The sequence below is a fragment of the Numenius arquata genome, chromosome 14, assembly GCF_964106895.1.
Source record: "Numenius arquata chromosome 14, bNumArq3.hap1.1, whole genome shotgun sequence".
Classification (NCBI taxonomy): domain Eukaryota; kingdom Metazoa; phylum Chordata; class Aves; order Charadriiformes; family Scolopacidae; genus Numenius; species Numenius arquata.
Window position 1 is genome coordinate 16,033,704 of NC_133589.1, and position 20,924 is coordinate 16,054,627.

The 20,924-nt window shown below is 56.3% G+C and overlaps 2 protein-coding genes across 2 annotated transcripts in view; one reads left to right on the forward strand and one right to left on the reverse strand.

Annotated features, from left to right (window-relative positions):
• The window catches only part of AXIN1 (axin 1), a 75,236-nt gene extending 58,669 nt beyond the window's left edge, over positions 1 to 16,567 (forward strand). Inside the window, exons 6-10 of the mRNA XM_074158423.1 lie at positions 3,716 to 4,269; positions 6,679 to 6,855; positions 8,035 to 8,280; positions 13,725 to 13,892; positions 14,713 to 16,567. Of these exons, the coding sequence (XP_074014524.1) occupies positions 3,716 to 4,269; positions 6,679 to 6,855; positions 8,035 to 8,280; positions 13,725 to 13,892; positions 14,713 to 14,839 (1,272 nt within the window). The 3' untranslated portion in view covers positions 14,840 to 16,567. The remainder of the gene's footprint in view (positions 1 to 3,715; positions 4,270 to 6,678; positions 6,856 to 8,034; positions 8,281 to 13,724; positions 13,893 to 14,712) is intronic.
• Positions 16,568 to 17,315: 748 nt separating this feature from the next.
• On the reverse strand, positions 17,316 to 20,902 carry PDIA2 (protein disulfide isomerase family A member 2). The gene is made up of 11 exons (XM_074158481.1): positions 20,674 to 20,902; positions 19,837 to 20,043; positions 19,414 to 19,547; positions 19,199 to 19,336; positions 19,008 to 19,124; positions 18,806 to 18,931; positions 18,537 to 18,731; positions 18,063 to 18,183; positions 17,709 to 17,890; positions 17,530 to 17,616; positions 17,316 to 17,390 (listed from the first exon to the last, which is right to left on the reverse strand). The coding sequence occupies exons 1-11, from the start codon at positions 20,900 to 20,902 to the stop codon at positions 17,316 to 17,318; spliced, it is 1,611 nt and encodes a 536-aa protein (XP_074014582.1).
• Positions 20,903 to 20,924: the final 22 nt, after the last annotated feature.

The following is a 20,924-nucleotide window of genomic DNA, read 5'->3' on the forward strand; positions in this document are numbered from 1 at the left end:
GAAGCTGCCAGTAGCAATACCATAAAATCAGCAGATACCTATGTGCCAGAGAGTAAATTTAAGTCTGTTTAAACACATTTTTGTGTGACTTAATCTATTTTTAAGCCCAGGACTCCCACTAATGCTATATATTAAACCTCTTTGCTGTCTCCAGAATGTATTTCATTGACTGGCTGGCATCTGGCATTAGCTATTCAGGAAAAAACTCAGAGTAAGCAATTGTAGCTTTTTTTTTTTTTTAGGTCAGCACTTAAGGTGCAGGAGCTGCTGGTATCAGCAAGAGGAGAGCTTGAATCCTGATAGATCACAGGGGTTTTTTTTCTATGACCTGAACACCAGGACTACAGGGTAACCTCTTACCGGGTCTGCGCGGCTCACTGAGCAGCAGCAGAGGGAAAACCGCGAGCGTTAGTCACACTAGGCAGTTATCAGCTTAGCAGAGAAGCTGGAAATATTTTGCAAAAGCTAGGAAAAAAAGAGTTTTTCTCCCCCATACTGAGCTGTCTGCAGGTTCCCTTTCAAAGCCACATCATGCAGTAACATCAAGAAGATGCATCTGATTTAGAGCCAAACTGAAAAGACAGTAAGATTTCTGGTTTTTGGAAAAAAACCCCTTTGAATTCATTAATTATTCTGAGCAACGTGGGAGAGGATTAGAGGATATGTGCGTTCTCTTATTACTTTTTGAGCCACTTCAGCCTCATGTCCGTGCGTGGAAGCTGCGGTATCGTGTCATACGGATCAGTATCGTATCCTACAGATCACTCTGTCTTTGTCTGAACTGACGGAATTGAAAATAAGCCAGGAGAAGCAAAGCCAGCGCTGAGATTCTCACTGTTTGAATATAAAACATTGCCTAACTAGAGAGGGAAATCATCTGCATGATGATCAAAAATGCACTCGTGGGTTGGTGAGCTGTTTTGCCCTGCTGACCAGTAGCAACCCGATGGGTGGGACTGGGAGAAGGCAGGGGAAGAGGAGGAGGTTTGCGGCAAGGTATCGCTCGCCCGTAGCTCATCAGTGCAGATTTCAGCCTCCTAATTCAAAGGGAAGGGCACCCCCCGACCTTGCTGCAGAGCAAAAATAGCTCAGCAGACAGTCAGCAAAGTTGAAGCCCGCATCTCTCCAACTGCTGCTGCCTGTGGGAGCGGATGGAAGAGGTTTCTGACAATATTATGTCAACAAAGCACCATCTAGTGGTGATGGCACCCGGGGCTTCCTGGCCTTGCAAAGGCTGCCCACGCCGCCCAGCTTTGCCTGGCTCACCCCCTAGAGAGATGCCAGAACGCAGCTCGACCCCTGTGTCTGGGAAAGCTGGGCCCGTGGAGGAGGCTGCTCCCCTGATCTGTGGGTTTCTTCGGTGTCAAACACGGTAGTTGTTGCCTCTTGCCTCTGCCTCCTTGGTCCTCTCGCTGTCTGCATGGACTGCGGTCGGGTAGCTTGGGCAAGGAGGACCTCGCGATGCCAGGGCTTGACTCTGCTGTACCCAAAGTCCTGCGTTACAGTCCCAGCTTGGGCTGCCCCGACCTCTTGCCACATGTTGGTTTTTTCACTGCAGAAAAAAAAAGGTTTAGCAGAATTGATATCTGCAGCCTTGACTCAAACCTTTGGCCTCTGCCCTCCTCAAGGAGAGAGGACAGCTTGGGATGGGCGCCCCAATTCCTTAATTAGCTGCTGTTTTCTCACTCCTGGGGCTTTCCTACTGCCTGCAGGGCTGAGACCAGCACTGGAGGGTGGGACACCAGCTGCCCCAGGGCCTGCCTGCACACCATAACCCCAGCAGAACTTACCCCTGCCTGAGGACCTTCTTTGGGTCCAGATCTGTTCAGTGACACAGATGAGCTGAGCCAAGGCAGACTGAGAGCATGCCAATGCATCTCTCTCCTTCCTTTAGCCCAGCCTGATCTCGGTCTTGGAGCAAAGCAACATACCAGGTCCCAGTTATTGGCAAAATGGAGTTCCAGGCAGCCAGAGGATTTCCCAAATCCCAGGTACCCGTTTGGCTGGACCACCCCACGTTGTCATTCTCGTGCCACCGTGCTCTGCTGTGACAGCACTGCCGGACCTCTGGGCTCTGAGTGGAAAGGACTCACTGCCATGTGTCAGGGATCTGTGCCAGGGTCAAGTCTTGCCCGGCACATTATATGATGTTTAAACCTGAGAATTTTCCAGAAAGTAGGTACCAGCCCTAAAAGCCCGCCAGGTGCTGAGCACATCACTGGGTGATAAGCATAAACTGCTAATAAATGCTCGCCCCGGTGGTAGGGATTTAGTCAGCACACGCTTCATCTTTTCTTGTCCCCGAGCTGGGTGCCCAGGGACAGCGGCTGGCAGGCTGCAGCATCGTGGCTGGAGATGAAAGGTGCCTCTGAAGTTCTCCAAAGCCGTTTGTTAGATAGTGGTGCGTCCCCTCCAGAGGTGGGCATCGTGTCACAGCCCCAGGCTTGCAGCCCCCATGCCTTTGGCACTTTGAAAGCCTGGCGTTGTCCCTGGTGCAGGTTGGAACCCCCAGGTGTGACACCAGGAGGAAGGCTGCTATTTGCTTTCTCGCTGTGTGGTTGGCAGCTGGGACTTTGAAGCTGGTTAGCAAGTGACAGATGATGACATCTGACAGGCAAAGCTGGTGGGAGTCAGTGTTTTCTAGCAGATGCATTTATTTATCTGGCAGGGCAGAGATACCCTGAGCTGCAAGTGATTCCTTTACTGTGCCAAAGGAGGAAAAGAGAGCGGGATTAAAGGACTCGCTGGAATCCTGCTTATGTAATTAAAAAAAATAGGAGTCCTGACTTCCAATAAAGAAACTTCATAAATATCTGAGTTTATGTTGGAGCGTAAAGTAGTTTGTCAGCATCAAAACTGTGGCTGTCAGCATGGAGGAGTTTTATTCTTCCTGGCAAGGACTTAAGAGTCACTAACAGCGTGTCCTAGACCGTTGCGAACTACAAGAACAAGCAGTTAGTTCCAGCCCGTTCCTTTATCTGCGTGAAGTGCTTCACTCCAGCCTTAGCATGCCCGGGAGAAATCTGTGTTTGATTTTTAAAACTATTCATGCTGCTGTCGACCTTCAGTTGTTCCCTCCTGTTACAAGCTGGCTGTTGGCTTCGCCTTGTGAAATAATCGTTGGGGTGAGAAACTCCCCTGGTCTCACCTGGCTGGAGGACTGTTTTGCCGCGTGTCCTGTAACTCTGAGCTTTATCTGATGGGCTTTGAAGCCGTGCCTTTCCCAAGGCTCATAGGAAGTCATAAGTACAGTGCGGTAAGTTGTGTTTGCGCTGCTGGTTGTTACAGAACCACCTTCGAGGGACTTGGGGAGCCTTTTAGTAAGGTTCTGCCCACTCACACACCTGATTGAGCTGTTACACCCCTCAGAAAGCTGCGCCTGTAAACCCTGGTTGTGATGTGTGGGCCTCCTTCCAGAGGTTGCCTCAGTTTCTTAGTGTGATGTGTGGAGACACATGGTGGCTCAAAAAGCAGGTACAGAGACCTGAGCAGCTCTGCTTGGTGGCAGCAGGACTGCAGGAAGGTGGCGCAATTTGGGACAGGTCTCCAGAGGGTGATGGATCTTCATGTTTAAGGTTTGCAAGATCTGGTTGGACAAAGCCAGACGTGACCCTTTCAAGGGTTGGCAGCAGTCCTGCTGCGGGCAGGAGGTGGGACTAGAGACCCCTTCTGCCACCCTGCTGTCATTCTCTGATTGTCCTCATGTTTCTTGCAGGAAGAAGAAGGTGAGGATGCAGATATCTCTTCTGGTCCCTCGGTCATTAGCCACAAGATGCCTTCCGCCCAAGCCTTTCATCACTTCGCTCCTCGTTACTCTGAGATGGGCTGCGCTGGAATGCAGATGAGAGATGCCCATGAAGAGAACCCGGAAAGCATCCTCGATGAACATGTCCAGCGTGTGATGAAAACACCAGGCTGCCAGTCTCCAGGACCTGGCCGCCACTCTCCTAAGCCACGGTCCCCGGAAAGCGGCCACTTAGGAAAGCTGTCAGGGACACTAGGAACAATTCCTCCAGGGCATGGCAAGCACGCAACAAAATCAGGAATGAAACTGGATGCAGCTAACTTATACCACCATAAACACGTCTACCACCACATCCATCACCACAGCGTGATGAAACCAAAAGAGCAGATCGAGGCTGAGGCCACGCAGCGAGTGCAGAACAGCTTTGCCTGGAACGTAGATTCACATAACTATGCAACAAAGTCACGAAACTACACTGAAAACTTGGGCATGGCCCCTGTCCCCATGGACTCTTTAGGCTACAGGTGAGTCAAGGCAACACCCAATGGGAGTCCCAGAGCTGTGGCTTCTCTAGAAAGCTCTTTCATAAGTGGGCTGTAGTGTGCTGGTGAAAACAGTGGTTGAACCACCCCCGTAACCCTTATAGACCTCTTTTCACCTCTGTGATCTGGTGCTGAAAGACACCCCCTGACCAGGATTTTTAATGACCTTCGTTATAAAGTAATTTTTCTGCCCCTCAAAGCAGCGGACGTGCTTAGAAATGGCAGATGCTGGTCCGCTTCCCCGTGCATCAGGAGTTGCTAAGTATAGGGCTGTGTCTCGGGGTCTGGGTGACAGAAACCGGTCTCCTAAGGTGTTCATGAGAGGACAAAAAAGCCCTCCTTATTGCAAGGCCTAACCCATCCACCAGAAGAGCTCCTTTCTCTTCCTAACAAAGCTACGGATGCTGCGGTGCTGCTGTGGCATCCTGTCCCAAGTTGATGTTCTCTGGAGTAGGTGACCCTCTGCTCAGTAAAGATGTATCAGTGCCTTACGGGCTTTTGCTCATCAAGACCAGGCTGGACAGGGCTTTGAGCAACCTGGTCTAGTGGGAGGTGTCCCTGCCCAGGGCAGGGAGATTGGAACTAGATGATCTTTAAGGACTCTTCCAACCCAAACCATTCTATGATTCCCTTGGCTGTTTGAAGTCCTTCATCCCCTCCGTGCTGAAGGGAGAGGGCAAAGCTCCTTCTCTGCTGTGGTGGGTGTTGCTAGTCCCGTTAGTGGATGACTGCGAAGGTGAGAGCAGAGCTCAGGGCTGCCCGGGATAATAAATGGTGATGGAGCAGCCGCAGGGAGAGCTGTGCTCACCCTGAGCACCACTGGCTCCCCAAGGCTGCGGGATTGGGGTGATGCTTTGCAGTGTACCAGGGGTGGGATATTTAGTGAAGGCAGTGGGCAGGAGCATCTTTCCAGGATAGGAAGAGGGAGGCAGAGGCACCCGAAGGAAACTGCTCTCCAGGGAGGGAGAAGCCCTTAAATCTGCCCTGTTTCTATAGGGAAAGGATAGTTGCTTCAACAGAGCATGAGGCTGGCCATGCTGGGTGAACCCAAAGCCCCGTCTAGACACAGGACTTCTCTCTAGCACTGACTACAGCACATGTGAGGGGAATTTCAGAGGGCACATTCAGATCTGTTCTTCCTCTGGCATGAACTCCCAGTTCCTGACAGTCCCTGGGTTCACAAGACAAAGAGTTTGCATCCGAACGATCTTGTTCAGCAGCCAGCAGTCTCTTGCAGTGGCTTGTCTAGCTCCTTGTTGAACCCAGATGGGCTGCTGTCCCCTCAGCCCCCCACGGCTGTGTCTGCCATTTGATTACAACCTGTAGAAAAAGGCTTTTTTTGTGTGTTTGCACTGAAGCTGCTGCTGGAGAATTTGATCTGATACCCAGTAGCCGTCGTGGGGGGAGTAGCTTACAATGAATTGGCAGTTTGCCCTCCCTTTGTAGATCTTCAACAACCCCTCTCCAGGCTTTTCCCCCCAAAAAAATCAGCAAAGATGACTTGGGGCTTGTTACTCCTCTGTGGTGTTAAGGTTATTTTTCCTACGTGTGTTAGTGAGCGTGCAGAAGCAGAAGCAGGGAGGTCCTGTGGAGTAAAGCGAGTGGGTGATGAGGGTGGCGGGGGTCCCATGAAATTACAGGCTGTGGCAGTGACAGGCCAGCAGGGGTGAGTTCTGCATGGCCTGCTGAGCGTGGGGCTGCCCGGCTGGGCACAGGGGCATGGATGTGGGCAAGGAGCGATGGGGCTTCTGTAGGAGCCTTTGCTGCAGCCTTAAGTGTTGGCTACTGCCTGGCATCCGTCTGGCTACCGTGTTTGAGGTGGCTGCGCTTCCCAGGGCACGAGAGCCCACAGAAGGCAGTTCACCCCTCTAGGATGTGATCTTCCACCATGATGTGAGACCTCAGTTCAAATCGGGGTGGGAAGCGAAGGCTCAGTGTGGCAAATCAGCAGTTTGGGGTGTCAGTGAATCTGGGGGGTAACAGGAAGGGCTCAGGCGTGGAGAGGCAGCCGAGGGACTGCAGCACCAGGATGAACCTCCTGCTCTGAGCAAAGAGCCAGGACTTTAACGCAACCCTTCGTGTGGCAGGAGATCTGCTGGGCTCATTTGGCCAGAAGAGAAGCTCCCTCTCCCTGCAGGTGGCTGGACAGAGGAGCCTGCTGTGCCCCGGTCTGGCCAGTCTTGCTCTTAGTCTCAACTGGGGCACGTTTGGTGTGAGCTGTGGTAGAACCAGGGGGCTGTGGATGGCAACCAGGGCCACGTCTGCTCTGCAGGCAGCACCAGGCCCCGGCAGGGCTGAATGTGTCTGGAGAGAGACGTGTCCATCCTCTGCCGGTGTCTGTGGTGGTTTGGCTTAGGCAAAGCGCTAATGTCTCAAGCTTTGTTCTTGCAGTGGGAAAGCCAGTCTGCTCTCAAAGAGAAATGTTAAGAAGACCGATTCAGGGAAAAGTGATGGTGCCAGCTATGAGATGCCAGGATCTCCTGAAGACGTGGAGAGAAACCAGAAGATCCTTCAGTGGATCATAGAAGGAGAGAAGGAGATCAGCAGGCATAAGAAAACAAACCATGGGTAAGGGCTGGCAGAGCGAGGGGTCTTCACGCTGTTGTAGTGCATCCCCTGTGCAAGGCGTGTGTGTCTAGGCTGTCCGGCAGTCTGCCTTGTTCCTGGAGATCTTGGGAAGACAAGAATCCACCAAGCACAAGGGTTTAGACGCTTTGGAGACTGAGGATTGCTCAGGGGCTGTAAGGGCAGGTTTTTTCTGAAGGGTGGCTTGTGGCCGTGGTGGGGAGGTCGCAGCCCCAGGGGAATGTCACAAATTGCTGCTGTGGTTCCGAGGTGGGTAACGCGGCACACAGTAGGCAGTATTTTTCCTTTAAGCATTTGCTGTATGTAAATACCTGTTGCTCCTGCAAGGTGCCAATAGAAACATTGGACCTGCTGCGCTGGTGCCATTGGTGCTGAGCAAGCAGTTTAGCAGGGCTGAGGGTTGCCCAGCATTTCGGCTCACTGGGAGCATCCTCTGGGAGGACCTCACCTGCCTAGAGCGGAGCCAAGGATGTGGCTGGCTCAGGAATCTCTCTGGAGTCAAGCAGATCTTCTGCTGGCACGGATCCGTAATCACAGTCTGGTCAGTCCCTGGCATAAAGCAGTGCTTGCCGGGGGTCAAGGAGAGGGACCTGGGGTCTCGTCCCCTCTGACACAGCTGCGCTGGTTGCCGAGTGGTGAAACCGCTGGTCGTTTCTTCTCGTGGTGGACAGTAGAGGCCAGGGTGGGTTACACTGGGGCCGAGTGCCAGAGCCATGGGCAGTGCCAGGCCACCATGAAGTCGGGCAGCAGGTTCACGAGCACATCCCTGCAACATCCCTTTCCCTGGAGATGCCAATGTTCATGGAGAGGCTCCCAGCCTGGGAACGTCGGCAGCACATGGGAGGGCATCTTCTGGGGGAACGACACAAAAGGTGGAGCTGCCTTTTGCTGGTTTTATTTTGATGTATTGTGGGCTTGATGAGATCCTTTAAACAGATCTGTGGGCTCTGTGTCAGGGTTGGGTCGCTCACCCTGATGTCTCAGGACTTGCTGTTCTGAAATCTTCTCTAGACGTGGATGGTGCTCCCCCGTCCCTTCAAAGCCGTGCAGTAAGGAGCTTCCCAGTGGTGCCCGTGTCCAGCTGTAGAAGCAGCAGGTCCATTGAGGAGTGCCTGTGTGCTTCTCCAAAGGTCTGTGTAACACCTTCGTGTTTGTGTGTAGCTCTTCAGGTGCTAAGAAGCAGCTGTCTCATGATATGGTCCGACCCCTCTCCATCGAGCGACCTGTTGCGGTGCATCCGTGGGTCAGTGCCCAGCTCCGAAATGTCGTCCAGCCTTCTCACCCCTTCATCCAAGATCCTACCATGCCGCCCAATCCAGCCCCCAACCCTCTCACCCAGCTGGAAGAAGCTCGCAGGAGGTTGGAAGAGGAGGAGAAAAGGGCTGGAAAACTCCCCATTAAACAAAGGTAGGGTGATAGGGTCTAATTGTGCATGGGAGGGAAGGGGGGGACCGCTCTGAAGGTGGGCGGGCAGCTGAGGGAGATGTCCACTGCCCTCTGCTCTGGTCTCCAGCTCCCAGCACTGACTGGGTGGAGGAATATGCAGAGGGGTCAGAGAAATCTGCCCCAGTCCCTCTAACATGGTGGTGCAAATGCAAAAACCCACCTTGAGGGCTCAGGCTTGTGGTTTGTGGCTGGAAATGCTCTTGGGAGGGTGGGGACGGGGCTGCTGAGAGCTTGAGGAGGAGCTGGGCAGGGGGAGAGTGTCTAGAAGGGGCACGGTATGGAAGAGCTCTCTCCCCCAGTACTCGCTGCTTCTTGGCTTGTTCACACTCACATGAGAATTTCAAAGATTGGTGCAGGATGCAGCAAAATTAAGTGCAGGAGTAGAATATGTATTTGCTCTTTACCTACATCTCCTGCGGGCTTCCAGCAAGGGCTGCTCCTGGCATCTGGGTGGGAGCGCTGCCTTGTCCCGCTGCAGCAGCATCGCCTCCTGCGCGGCCCCCTCCGAATCACTGCATCTTTCTGTGCCTCAGCTTAGCCCCTGCCGCAGAACTAATTCTCCTGCTCCTGAGTTATCTTTCAGGGAAGAAAGATTATTTGCAAGGCACATGGAGCTCTCAGATGAAAAGTGCTTTGGAAGCGCTAGATAATTACTGTTAACAGCTAAAAGCGCTTTGTCCATTAAAAACCTTTCACAGCTTTATAGCTCTATTCTGGAAACTTGAAACTTTGGCGTCTGACACTTAGAAACACAAGTGTAATTTAAAAAAGAAGCTCTTTTAATTGCCAGGCTCCGATAATTTTTGGCTTGCAGTGACCGTGTAGCAGACTTCTGCATATTTATGTCAGAGCATTGACTGAAAGCCAGGTAATTAGAGGGCTCTCCCAAGTGAGGCGAAGCCAAGTTTATTTGATCTACCTTTCAGTTGGTGTGATTGGATAGTGTTTATTAGTAGAGTCATTTACTAAATTCGTGCACCTTCCCCAGAAATGTCTAGATGCAGATATGCACTTTGGAAACACCGACCTGAGCTATATGCATATGCAATTAATGCTCTAATAATGATTTGGCACATATTGTAAGCATGGTTTTTGTAGGAAGCCCATGGCATTGTGGTAAATGCCGTGCAGAGCAGCAGGGGGACAGGCTGAGCAGTCACGCTGCCTCCCCACGAAGTCTGGCTGTTCTCCCGGTGACACAGGGACCCCCCCCCACCTGCCCCATGCCTGGAAGACCAAGGAGCCATGTTCACCGTGTCCAGTAGCAGGCAAGAATGGATGCAGTGGTTCCAGGGGAGCCAGGAGTTTCTGGATGTTGAAATCTCTCTGCTGGGTTTTGGCAGGATTGGATGCTCCAGCTGAAGCAAACCAGAGCTTTTTAGAGAGGTCCTGCCACGGTCAGCAAAGGAACCTGCCTGAAAATAGAGCCCAAGTCTCTTCTGAGAGGGGCTGCCCAAAGCTGGCTGGGGAGATAAGGAGAAACAGAGAGGGGAGTTAATATGAAAACACCATTTATTTTGGTCGGGAGCTTTGGAGAGCTCTGGGAAAGTGGAGCCAGTGCCCAGGTTTGTCAGCAGCCTTGGGGAAGCCACAGGGCAGGGATGGTGGAGGTGGGCCCGGAGGTGTCCTTGAGGCACCCTGCCAGCTTCGTACGGCCACGCTGGCCTTGCCGGCATGGTTACCCAGCTCACCAGCCACTCTCCTCCAGCACAGCCCTTGCCAGCCATGTCCTTCCCCAGCAAACTGCCTGCTGCTCTGCCTGGGGGCGCCAGCAGCTTCCACCCCAGCTCTGCCCCGCTAGAAACTGGGAATCATATTTATGAGATGGCTGCTGCTGGCAGGCAATGCAGGATTAAGTGTCCGGTACTGAATGACCTGCAGATCCAGCATTTGTGTCCCGGTCACTGTCAGATTTCTTGCATCTACAGCCAGGTTTTGAGCCATTTTCTGTAGCTCAGTGTCACAGTTTGCTTCTGGATGAAGTGATTCCTACCAGCTCTCCAGAGAAAAGATCTTTGCAGGCAGAGAGAACATTAGCATGAGCTTGGTTTGGAATTAATTGGGTAGGGCCAAGCCTGGAAGAGGAGCAGAGCTGGCTGCTGGGACATCTTCTCAGGTAACATCTGCTGGGTGCCTTTCAGGCTTTCTGAAGCCCTAGGGCTGAGTTGGAGCGAGCTGAGCACCTCCTCTCTGCATCTGGTCAGGCTGGATTGGTGCCGTAACCTGGCTGTAGTTGCCCTGTTACGGCACCAGTGGGTTATACCAGTGGGGTAAGAAATCAGGACTGAAATGCAGATGCAATAGGGCAGCCGAGTGCTGCCGTTTCCTTACCGGATAGCATTTAGTGCGTGTGACAAAGGGAGGTGATCGCGGAAGGGGCAGGGTGGTGGCACCTGGATGTGGTTCTGGGTTGTGCTGCCACCTGGGAGATGGATGCAGGTGGAAGCTTTAACAAGACAGAGCTCAGACACAGTCTGGTAGCCTGTTTGGGTAAGCCGTGGTCTCCGGAGACCTCTTGGTGATGACGGAAGCGGAGACAGTTGCGTTGTCATGCTCTCCTGAGAGAAACTCTTGGAAAATTACATTTTCAGTGGTTTCTTATTCATCAGCCCTCCTTCAGATGGGTGGCTGCAGTTTGGGATGTGTGGGTGTCCTGCTCCCGCCTGGCCGGTCCCGCTGCACAGTCGCCTTTGGCCCCAGGAGCTCAGAGGCACCACGGCCACCCACCCCTGCTTTGATTTATGGCAAAAACAGGGTTTCCAGAACCGTGGGGCTTGTTTTTAACTCTAGCCCTGTGAAGCAGCACAGAGTTTCTGCTTGCTTTCAGGCATCGTTTTTGGGCACATCTCTGCTCTGGAAAGAGGTGAGCTCATTCAGAAAGGGCCTTTCGGAGATGAATTACGCAGCGGGAGGAGGAAGGCTCCCAGCCACCGGCATGGTCCCCCTCTTGCTTCTTTCATGGCAGAGCTCTGGGGGGGTCCTTTCCATCTCTCCAGGCGAAGGAGAATGGCAGCCCGGGGGAACCGGCTCTGCTGCCATTGTGGGGCACACAGCTGTGTCCCCAGGTCCCTGGGTGCCAGGTGCCCGGGTGCCAGGTCCCCGGGCACGCAGCAGCTCTCTCTTAGTCACCACTCGTTTCTAGCAGGATTAAGAGAAGCTTAGGGACTTTGAGGTTTTCCAAACCCCTTCAATTAACTTCTGGCTCACAGGGTTCACAGAATTTGCCTGAATTTATGACCCATTTTTCCTTTAAATGCCTCTTCTTTCTTTTTTTTTTTTTTTTTTTTTTTCCAAGGATGATTCAGTTCCTTAATGTTTTTCTAGCTAAAGGGCATCCTGTGCTTTGATACGGCAATGGGAGAGGCTCGGAGAGCTCTGCTGGCACCGGGAGCGGACCCTTGCCTCTCAGGATGCTGCATCTTCTCCAAAGGGCTCCCAGGCAGAGCAGGCACCAGGAGGGTTTTTCAGCTGAACTTTAGACCTCTCATGCCTTTAGAAAGAGGTGAAAAGATTGTGCTTGGTCTTGGTTTGCCATGCCCATGTTTATGTGGGCACGCCATTAAAAAGGTGCTGTGCCCACGAGCCAGTGTTTAAAGGTTAGGGTCAGAGTCATTTCCAAACCTGCGATTACCTCATGCGCTTGGCAAATGCTGGTTTTTATAGCAACTTTCCAGTCATATAAATACAAAATCATCTTTTTTATCCAGCGTGCTTTTTAAATACTTTTTTCTTTTTTTTTTAAGCTGCCAAATTTGTTTTATGTGACTTTGAGAGAGAGAAGGCTGCCTCTGGCTTGGACCACAGATGCCAAGTTGCCAGTTTGTGTAGGCTGCTGCAATGTTTGTGCAGCATTTACGGCGCCCCAGATGAAAGGCTCTACAGAAGGGCAAAGCACCCTGATTTTTATTACTGCTACTTTTGACTCCCTCTGGAAATGGGGTTAGGCCTGGGCTGACACTTTTGGTTTAGTGATGGCACCATGGAGCAGAACCCCGGTGTGTGGGCTGGAAGCAGAGACTGGACCAACATCCTGAGAGTCAGGAAAACGCAGGAGATTTGGGGGTGTTGGTCAACTGCTGGCTGAACACGAGCTAGCAGTGTGCCCAGGTGGCCAAGGAGGCCACCAGCATCCTGGCCTGTATCAGGAACAGCGTGGCCAGCAGGACTGGGGCAGTGACCGTGCCTCTGGACTCGGCACTGGTGAGGCCCCATCTCGAGTGCTGTGTCCAGTTTTGGGCCCCTCACCACAAAAAAGATATTGAGGTGCTAGAGCGGGTCCAGAGAAGGGCAACGGAGCTGGTGAGGGGTCTGGAGCACAAGTCTTGTGAGGAGCAGCTGAGGGAGCTGGGGGTGTTCAGCCTGGAGAAAAGGAGGCTGAGGGGAGACCTTCTCGCTCTCTACAACTCCCTGAAAGGAGGGTGTAGCCAGGGGGACTCGGTCTCTTCTCCCAAGGAACAGGTGATAGGACAAGAGGAAATGGCCTCCAGTTGCACCAGGGGAGGTTTAGGACGGATATTAGGAAAAATTTATACTCTGAAAGGATTATTAAGCATTGGAAGAGGCTGCCCAGGGTGACTGTGGTGAAGTCACCATCCCTGGAGGCATTTAGAAGCCAGGCAGACGTGATGCTGAGGGACATGGTTTAGTGGTGGCTTTGTCAGTGTTGGGTTGATGGTTGGACTCAATGATCTGAAAGGTCCCTTCCAACCGAGAGTATTCTATGATTCTATTTAAAGTCACTGACATTTGGGGATGACAGCTTCCTTGTCAGCCTGCACGGAGGGAACAGGCAGCGAAGCCTCCAGGGAGGCTTCCTGGAGGCTCCCGCTGGGAGCTCCATCCCCTCCCACCTCCATCTCCGCTGGGAGAGGTGCCTGGTGGAGCCGGGGGGAGCAGGAGCGGTCCTGCCTGTGCATCCCTGCAGATGTAGGTCAGCGGAAAGCCGTACTGAGCTATTTTGGCCACGGCGGCAATAATCCAGAGCAGTCCAAGCAGCGTGTGCGTTACCTCCAAGCGCGCATCCAGCCCTGCCTGCTCGGCATGCACCGGGAGCAGGATGGTGACCTGGGTCTGCCGCCCGTGGGCTCAGGATGCTCTGCCTTGCCCAGCGCTTACCGATGGCTCCCTGAGTCAAAAAAGCCCATGGATGGGTTTCTTCAGCACAAAGGGGCTGAGCTAGAACCTGCCGCCCTCTTTGTAGCTGCCGTCTGGCCCCATCCAGCCTTTCCAAGTGCCTTTTGCTCCTCCACCGGCCTCGGCATCCCAAGAGAGCTGGTGGCTGGAGGAAAGGATGCTCCTGAGGGCCCTGGGTGTTAATCCAGCATCTCCAGATACGGGCCGTGGGGCCTGCCCACACGGGCGGGTGGGCCGACGCTCAGCAGGTCGCTTGTATTTCTGCACGGCAGGTTGAAGCCCCAGAAGAGACCAGGCAGCGGCGCGTCCCAGCCCTGTGAAAACATCGTGGTCGCTTACTACTTCTGCGGAGAGCCCATCCCTTACCGCACCCTCGTCAAGGGGCGCGTGGTGACGCTGGGACAGTTCAAGGAGCTGCTGACCAAGAAAGGGAACTACAGGTAAGGGCTGCTCCCCGTGTGCAGTACAGTGCCACCAGACTGCCAGTGACCCCTGGCAGATGCCGCTGCCAGGAGGCAGCAGTGTTGCCCCCTCCAAGGTGAAGGACAGTGGTGGAGCTAGGTCAAGGGGAGTTCCTGGAGCCTTCCAGGAGAGGTCTTGTGGTGGGGATGTGGCAGCATGGCCAAGGTGCCTTGGCTGTTGAAGAAGCAGGTTACAGGGACGAGGGAGATTGGGTTTTGTAGCAGAAATGTCCTGCATTGTGGTTTGCACCTTCAGCAGAAGCTGCTGAGCTGCCCTGCGGGTTCCTGGGCTGGTGAGGAGCAGCACCAACCGGTGCTCAGTGCTGCTGTGGGAAATAATCCAATTGCCAGAGCCATTCCAGCTGCTCCCAAAGTTTCCGCCGGTGAGGACAGGGAGGTTAGGTCCTGCTGGAGCCCCAGAGCAGCCAGACATGGGGCATGTAGCTCTCCACGTTCCCCCTTCCAAGTAGGACATGCCATGGGAAAGCCTACCTAGAAATGCTCCACCAACACAGGTACCTCCAGCCGCTGCTTTTGAGGGAGCTGTGAGTGGGCTTGGACTCAGGGCTGGAGCTCCTGAACGTGCCAGCACAGATCCTGACCACTCTTTTTTGCTCACTGGGTGAGGGCAGGGGCAGAAACGTGGCCCCAGTTGCCTCCATGTCTGGGGGAGCTGCTCCCCGTCCGCCATGAGCTCAGGGACATGGAAGGGCTGTACCCGGGTTTGGGGACTGTGCTGCCCTCGTGATCATTCACCTGCTGTTTTTTCCTCTCTGCCCCCATGTTTCTGGTTTTCCAGGTATTACTTTAAGAAAGTGAGCGACGAGTTCGACTGTGGTGTGGTCTTCGAGGAGGTGCGGGAGGATGACACCATCCTGCCCATCTTTGAAGAGAAGATCATCGGGAAGGTGGAAAAGATCGACTAAGCTCCAGGGCTGCCGAGGCGTGAGGACAGGACTGTGAAAGACTCTGGGACCGGAGGAGAAGGCCTGGACGGACGCTGGTGGTGCTACAGCCACGGGCACCGGGCAAGCCCAGGGCGGAGGGTGGCAACCTGCTCCAGCACGGACCTGGGCAAGCTCCGGGTTGCCGGTGGACGCCGTTTCACCCCACGAACCTGCCAGTGGGAGCCCAGGCTCCCTCTCCATAACGAATATAAGTGTAATGTAGCATTGTACAGTGCATTAGAAAGTGTAATATGACCTTGTTTACTAAAGCTGCATATTTTTGATATATTGTAATAAAAGGAAAATATTTCCAATGTCACAGTGCTCTTATGTAAATGTAAAACATACAGGTACTGCAGAACTCACCCAAAGTGTACAGCCATCTGCCAGACTCCGTCTGCTCCTCGCTTTTCACGGCACCCTACCCTGGCCCCCCCTCGGCGTGGATGGCTTCGGAGCGCCCTGGGGGCCGAGCCGCTCTCCCCCGCACCGCTCCAGAGGGGCTGTGGTCCCAGCTCACCTCCGAAGATGATGGAGCCCTTAGGAACGAGTCAGTCCCTCGCCTCCCTGGCAGTCTCAGCCGCGGGATGTGGTAGGATGGTGTGGTTTTTTTCCTCCTGAGCTTTCTTGTGACCGAGTAAATCCCCACGGGACAGAAGGGTGGGTGCCAGCTCTCGGGGCTGGGGCTGGGGGGGGCCTTCCCAGGGCACAAGGACCAGCTTGGAGCTCGGGCGGCAGGCTGGGTGCTGGCATCCCACACGCTTGTCCCCCCTCCGTGTCCCCCCTACCCCTGGAGAAGGGCTCGCCTCCCAGGAGGGTTCCGCAGAGGGCCAGCACCCGTGTGCCCAGTGCAGATGTGCCCGAGCCCCCGGTGCCGAGCTCCAGCTTTGTTCAGGAGACGCTTTCTAGGATAAATGTAGGGGAGGGAACCAATAAGACACTAAATCTGAGGATGTAAAATGTTTTGTGTCCCAGGGGAGGCAGCAGGAGGGCACTGCAGCCCACAGCCGAGAGCAAGGGGGGGGGGTTTGGTGCCAGTCAGTGGGTCTCGTGTAGGGCCAGGTCACCCAGCGAGGTGGCCAGCACCCTGGGAAGCCACCTGGGCTTACTCGGCCGCAAGAAAGCTGAGGGCTGCGCTGGTGCTCCCCCCACCCTGCCCCCAGCCCTGCCCTGCTCCAGCATGGCCACGGCTCTGCACTGGCTCCTTTGGAGACCAGCCCTCGCCCACCCGCAGAGGCCGGGGTGGCCACCAAAGCTGGGGGGCTTCCACGTTGGTGCTCGCCCTGCCCAGAGCTGTTCTCGGCTGTGGTGACGCCTTGGAGCTGCCGGGGACCCCAGAATGCCACTCAGCCTGTTGTATATGTCACCGAGTGCCTTTAAAACACGGTTCTGTGACCTGCCTATTACACTATGTGAAGTCCAGCAAAATCCGCAATCGTTTTCAGCCCAGGAACGGCGTTACGAGCGTTTTTCCTCCCTTTTTTTTTTTTTTTAAAAAAAAAGTTCTGATGGTGTTGTGTCTGGTGAGGTTGTTAACATGCCTGGGATTTCTGTCTCCCCCCTTTTTTTCTCGGGGTGGGGGGAGAATGTCCCCTGTAAATATGTACAGCGGCCACGCGGCCCCGGCGACGTCTCCTCTGCATACTCATGTGCTGACTTGTACAATGATCTTTTCAAAGGTACTTGGATAAAATGAAATAAAACCCCACGTCCCACCGCCTGCTGCTTTCTTCCTTCCCCGCGGAGCAGATGGAGGATGGGGCAGCTCAGGCAAAGCGCCCTGCTCTGGCACGTGGTGGGGCTGGGGTAGCCGTGGGCTTCCTGGAGGGGTGGCTGGGTCCTGGCCCTGGGGGACCAAGGTGTTCCCCCCTGGGGGAATCGCCCAGGGTCTGGGAGCAGCAGGCCCAGGGGGAGGGGATGGTGCTGGGGGGCTTGGGAGATGTTGGGGGGCCACATAGGCTGCGAGCCAGGCTTCAGAGGAGCCTTTAGAGCCCCATGTTGGGCTCTTCTTGCCGTCCCCAGCTGTGACAGCAGTCCTTGGGGCTGGTGGGTGATTGTGGAACCCCAGCCTGGGGCAGGAGGGATGCCTGGCAGCCAGGATGGGGATGCTCCTAGATGGTCCCCCCAGCAGCCCAGCACGAGGGCCAGCGTATAGAGCACAAGGCTCCCCCCAGAGCCATGTCCTCTGTAGCCTCGGCCACTCTGCGTCACCGCAGGGCTGCCAGGATGAGTGCTGTAGCATGTACGGGGCCATGCTGGCACAGCAACCCCTCCTTGGGGACACAGGGCTGAGCTCCCCCGTGGGGGATACCCCCCAGGTTCAGCTGTCGGGGGGGATCTCTGCGTCCCCAAGAAACACAGGTGCTCCCCAGAAGGTACCGGAGAGCCGCAGACACAGACCAGAGCCCACATCGTTTCCAGGTCATTTATAGGAGGCTCCGGAGCAGGACGAGGCTCACAGCTCATCCCGGGACTCAGCTGTCCCAAGTGGCTCCTCCCTGCCAGTGCTGTTCTCAGGGGGCTTGGGCACCTGGAGAAGGCAGTGGTGAGGCATGGACACCCCCGTCCCCATCCTGCAGGATCCATCCCCCTGCCTGGTGAAGGCTTGGGGGCTGCCCTGGCGTGGGTTGGGCTTCCTCAGCCTTGGAGTTGGGGGGGTTCTTACTCACCGCAGACGGCTCCTCAGGCAGCGTCCCCCCATTTTCCAGGAACTTGGAGAAGGTCTCCAGGTCTCGGGTGCTTTTGTACTCAACCATCTGGAGCCACGAGATGGAAGGGAGATGAAGGATGACACCCCGTTCCTCAGGTGCTGGCAGAGTCAGGGTGCCCCCAGTGCCCCCCCACCGACCTTCCTGCCCGGCCCTGCAGGGAAGTAGTGCAAGGTGGGGAAGCCATGGATGGTGATGTTCTCCAGCTCGTTGGCTGTGGCGTCCAACTCAGCGATGACGATGTCCTCGTGGTCCTTGTAGCGCTCACCCAGTTCCTCCCAGGCGGCCGCCATGGCCTGGCAGTGGGAGCACCACGGGGCATCTGCAGGATGGGCACAGTGCCGGGGGACGAGCCAGGGGACCGGGGCTCTGCCGGGGTCAGGGTGCAGCGTCCCTTGGGCGAGGGGTCAGGGATGGGGCTGGGGGCTGGCACGGTGTGGGGCTGAGCCCCATGGCAGAGCTCAAGGAGGACCACGGGTGGCCTTGGCACCTACAGAACTTGACAAAGACGTTCTTGGTCTCGTCGTAGGCCACTTGCTCGAAGGTCTTCCCCACCAGGACTTTAACAGGTCGCGTGTCCCAGTCCTCAGGGGGCTCCGCGCTCAGCAGACGGGGCTGTGGGGACAGCCGGGACAGCCACAACACAGGCTGAGCAGTGCCAGGGGCCGCATGGGGCAGAGGTGCGGGGGACAGGGGTCCCCAGCCTGCAGCCATCTCCTGTGCTACCTTTCAGATCACCTCTTCCCCTCTGCTGCCATCCCAGCTCTGTGTCTCCACACTGATGTTCTGCCTCCTTTTCCATAACAACCCCCCGCCCCAGATCCTCAGTCCTGGCAGCACAAGCATCAGCAAGCAGGTGGCTGGTGTTCACCACACAACTGCCATCATTAGGCTTCGGAGTTAACAGCCCACCGCTCACCACGGGGAAGCATCCTTGGTGCTGGCTGGCACGGTGCCGCATCCCTCACCTTCACCTTGCCATCCAGCACCGCCTGGATGAAGGTGCGTATGGCTGCCTCTGAGAAGACGTCCTGGTCCATCTGATACTTGCGGTTGTTCTCCATCTTGACCAGGCGCAAGGTAGGGGCATCAGCAGGTGTCAGGCCAAAGAAGGGCAGGACATCGGCGCCGTACCCAGCCACGTCCACCACCACGAAGAGCACCTGGGCAGGGGACAGATGACACTGAGGTGCCCTGTGGCCACCCCCACCACATCCCCACCATGGGACCTCCTCACCTTGCCCCGGAAGGTGCCGGCGGCTGCCCGGAAGCCATCCCGCAGCTCCAGCTGCCCTGATGACGACTTGTTGAGGAAGAGCAGCATGTGGTGGGGGATCTTGGCACCAAAGATGTGGTCGGAGGTCTGGGGAGGAGGAGGAGGAGGGTGAGGGCCTGGGGGCCATGGCCCTCATGGGGATGGGGATGGGGCCAAGCCGTACCTCGTTAGTGAACTCCATCACCAGCTCCAGCCTGTGGACGCGGAGCAGCTGGGTAAGCTCAGCCGCATCCAGCCCCTGCGCTGGGTCCACAGGGAAGTCTGTCCGTCCCTCATCGAACTGCCGGGGTGAGGGACGGTGAGGGCTGGGGGGACAGCAGGGTGGCCTCGCCACCCCCCCTGCTGCCCCCTCACCTTCTTGAAGAGGCAGACGGTGTCGGCAGACAGCCCGTACGCCTCGAAGAGCTCAGTGGCCTCCGCCACGCCGAATGGCATGTCCACCACATCGCCAGCCACCTCGTAAAACACCTGGGCTGCCTCGCTCTCCAGGTCCTGCATGGCCACTCCATGAGTTGCCATGGCCACGGCCATGGCCCTTATCCATGCCCCCCCAGCCCGCCCCAGCCCACCTTGAAGAAGCCAACAACCACCAAGTCCTGGGAGCCAACGAAGGCGGCGGCGGTGTCAGGGTCCTGCAGCAGCGTGGCACTGGGGCCGGCCCGACGCTGCATCCAGCCCACGATGCCCTTGGCGTCCATGCGTCCTGCCACGTGCAGCGGGGACCCTGCCATCACCCCGGCCACCCCTCGCCGGGCTGCCACCCCCTCATCCCCCCGGTGCCACCCAGCTGCTGCATCTCTGCCATCACCTCCCGTCACCCTTGCACCATCACACCACGACACTACCTGCTGTCACCATCACCGTACTGCCACCCACCCACCAATCCAGACACTGCCACCCCTCTCACTGTCACCCCCCGCCACCCACCCCTGTGCCCCAGCCCTCTCCGGCACCCATCCCGGTGTCCCCCTCGGTGGGTGCCGTGGCCCTACCGGTGTAGGCCAGGGGGTGGGTGCGGTTGCCATCACGGAAGAGCTTGAGGGTGGGGTAGGAGGTGATGCTGAACTCGTTGGCCAGGGCTGTCTGTGCCGTGGCGTCCACCTTGCCCAGCCGGGCCGGGCTGGACTCGTCCCTCAGCGCGGCGGCCGCCTGGGCAAAGGCGGGAGCCAGCCGCTGGCAGTGCCCGCACCACGGCGCGTCTGCAGGCAGGGGACAGTGTCAGCGGCAGGGACAGCCCCAGCCAGACTTTTGGGGTGTCCCTGGGCTCCGCGGGTGGCTGGGGGTGTAATGGCTGCTTGAGCCTGGTGGGCTCCAGTTCATGCTCCTGTCCACATCCCCTGCACAGTGTCCCACCCCCTTCACCTTGTGTCCCTGCCTCATGTCCCCAGCCGTGTCCTATGTCCCTGCTACATGTCACCCACCCCATGCCTCTGCCCTGTGTCCCCACCCCATGTCCCTGTCCCCATCCCATGCCCCAAGCCCCTGCCTCATGTCCCTGTCCCCCGCCCCATGTCTCTGTCCCCATCCCATGCCCCAAGCCCCTGCACCATATCTCTTCCTCTGCACCATCCCACCTCCTTCACACCTGCCTCTTGTCCCCTGCCATGTCCCCCGCCCCATGCCTCTGCCCTGTGTCCCTGTCCCATGTCCCTGTCCCCATCCCATGTCCCATACCCTTACCCTCTCACATGCCATATCCTGTGCCCCTGCCCCTCTGACCCACAGCCTTGCCCCTGCCTGTACCCCTGCCCACCACCCTGTGCCCATTCTGCACCCACACCCCTGCCTGTACCCCTGCCCGTACCCCTGCCCGCACCCGGGACACTCACAGAACTCCACCAGCAGCAGCCGGTGCTCACTCAGGGCACGGGCAAAGTTGTGCTCGTGGAGCACCAGGACACCGTCCTCCTCCTCGAGCTCGTCCGAGAGCACTTCACCCTCCTCCTCTTCCTCCGCCACCACCTCCTCATCCTCCTCCTCCTCGCCCCCCAGCGCTGGACCCAGCCAGGCCAGCGACAGCACCAGCACCCAAACCAGCCGGGTCCCGCAGCCCCGCATGGTGCCACCACCAGATCCAGCA

Bases quoted from the DNA above. Each gene is read 5' to 3' on its own strand.
- PDIA2 (XM_074158481.1), bottom strand. From the start codon at position 20,902: ATGCGGGGCTGCGGGACCCGGCTGGTTTGGGTGCTGGTGCTGTCGCTG. The intron at 19,337-19,413 runs GTGGGCTGGGGC...GTGGCCATGCAG, and splicing joins TGGTTGTTGGCTTCTTCAAG to GACCTGGAGAGCGAGGCAGC. The intron at 17,391-17,529 runs GTGAGTAAGAAC...TGCCTTCTCCAG, and splicing joins TGCCTGAGGAGCCGTCTGCG to GTGCCCAAGCCCCCTGAGAA.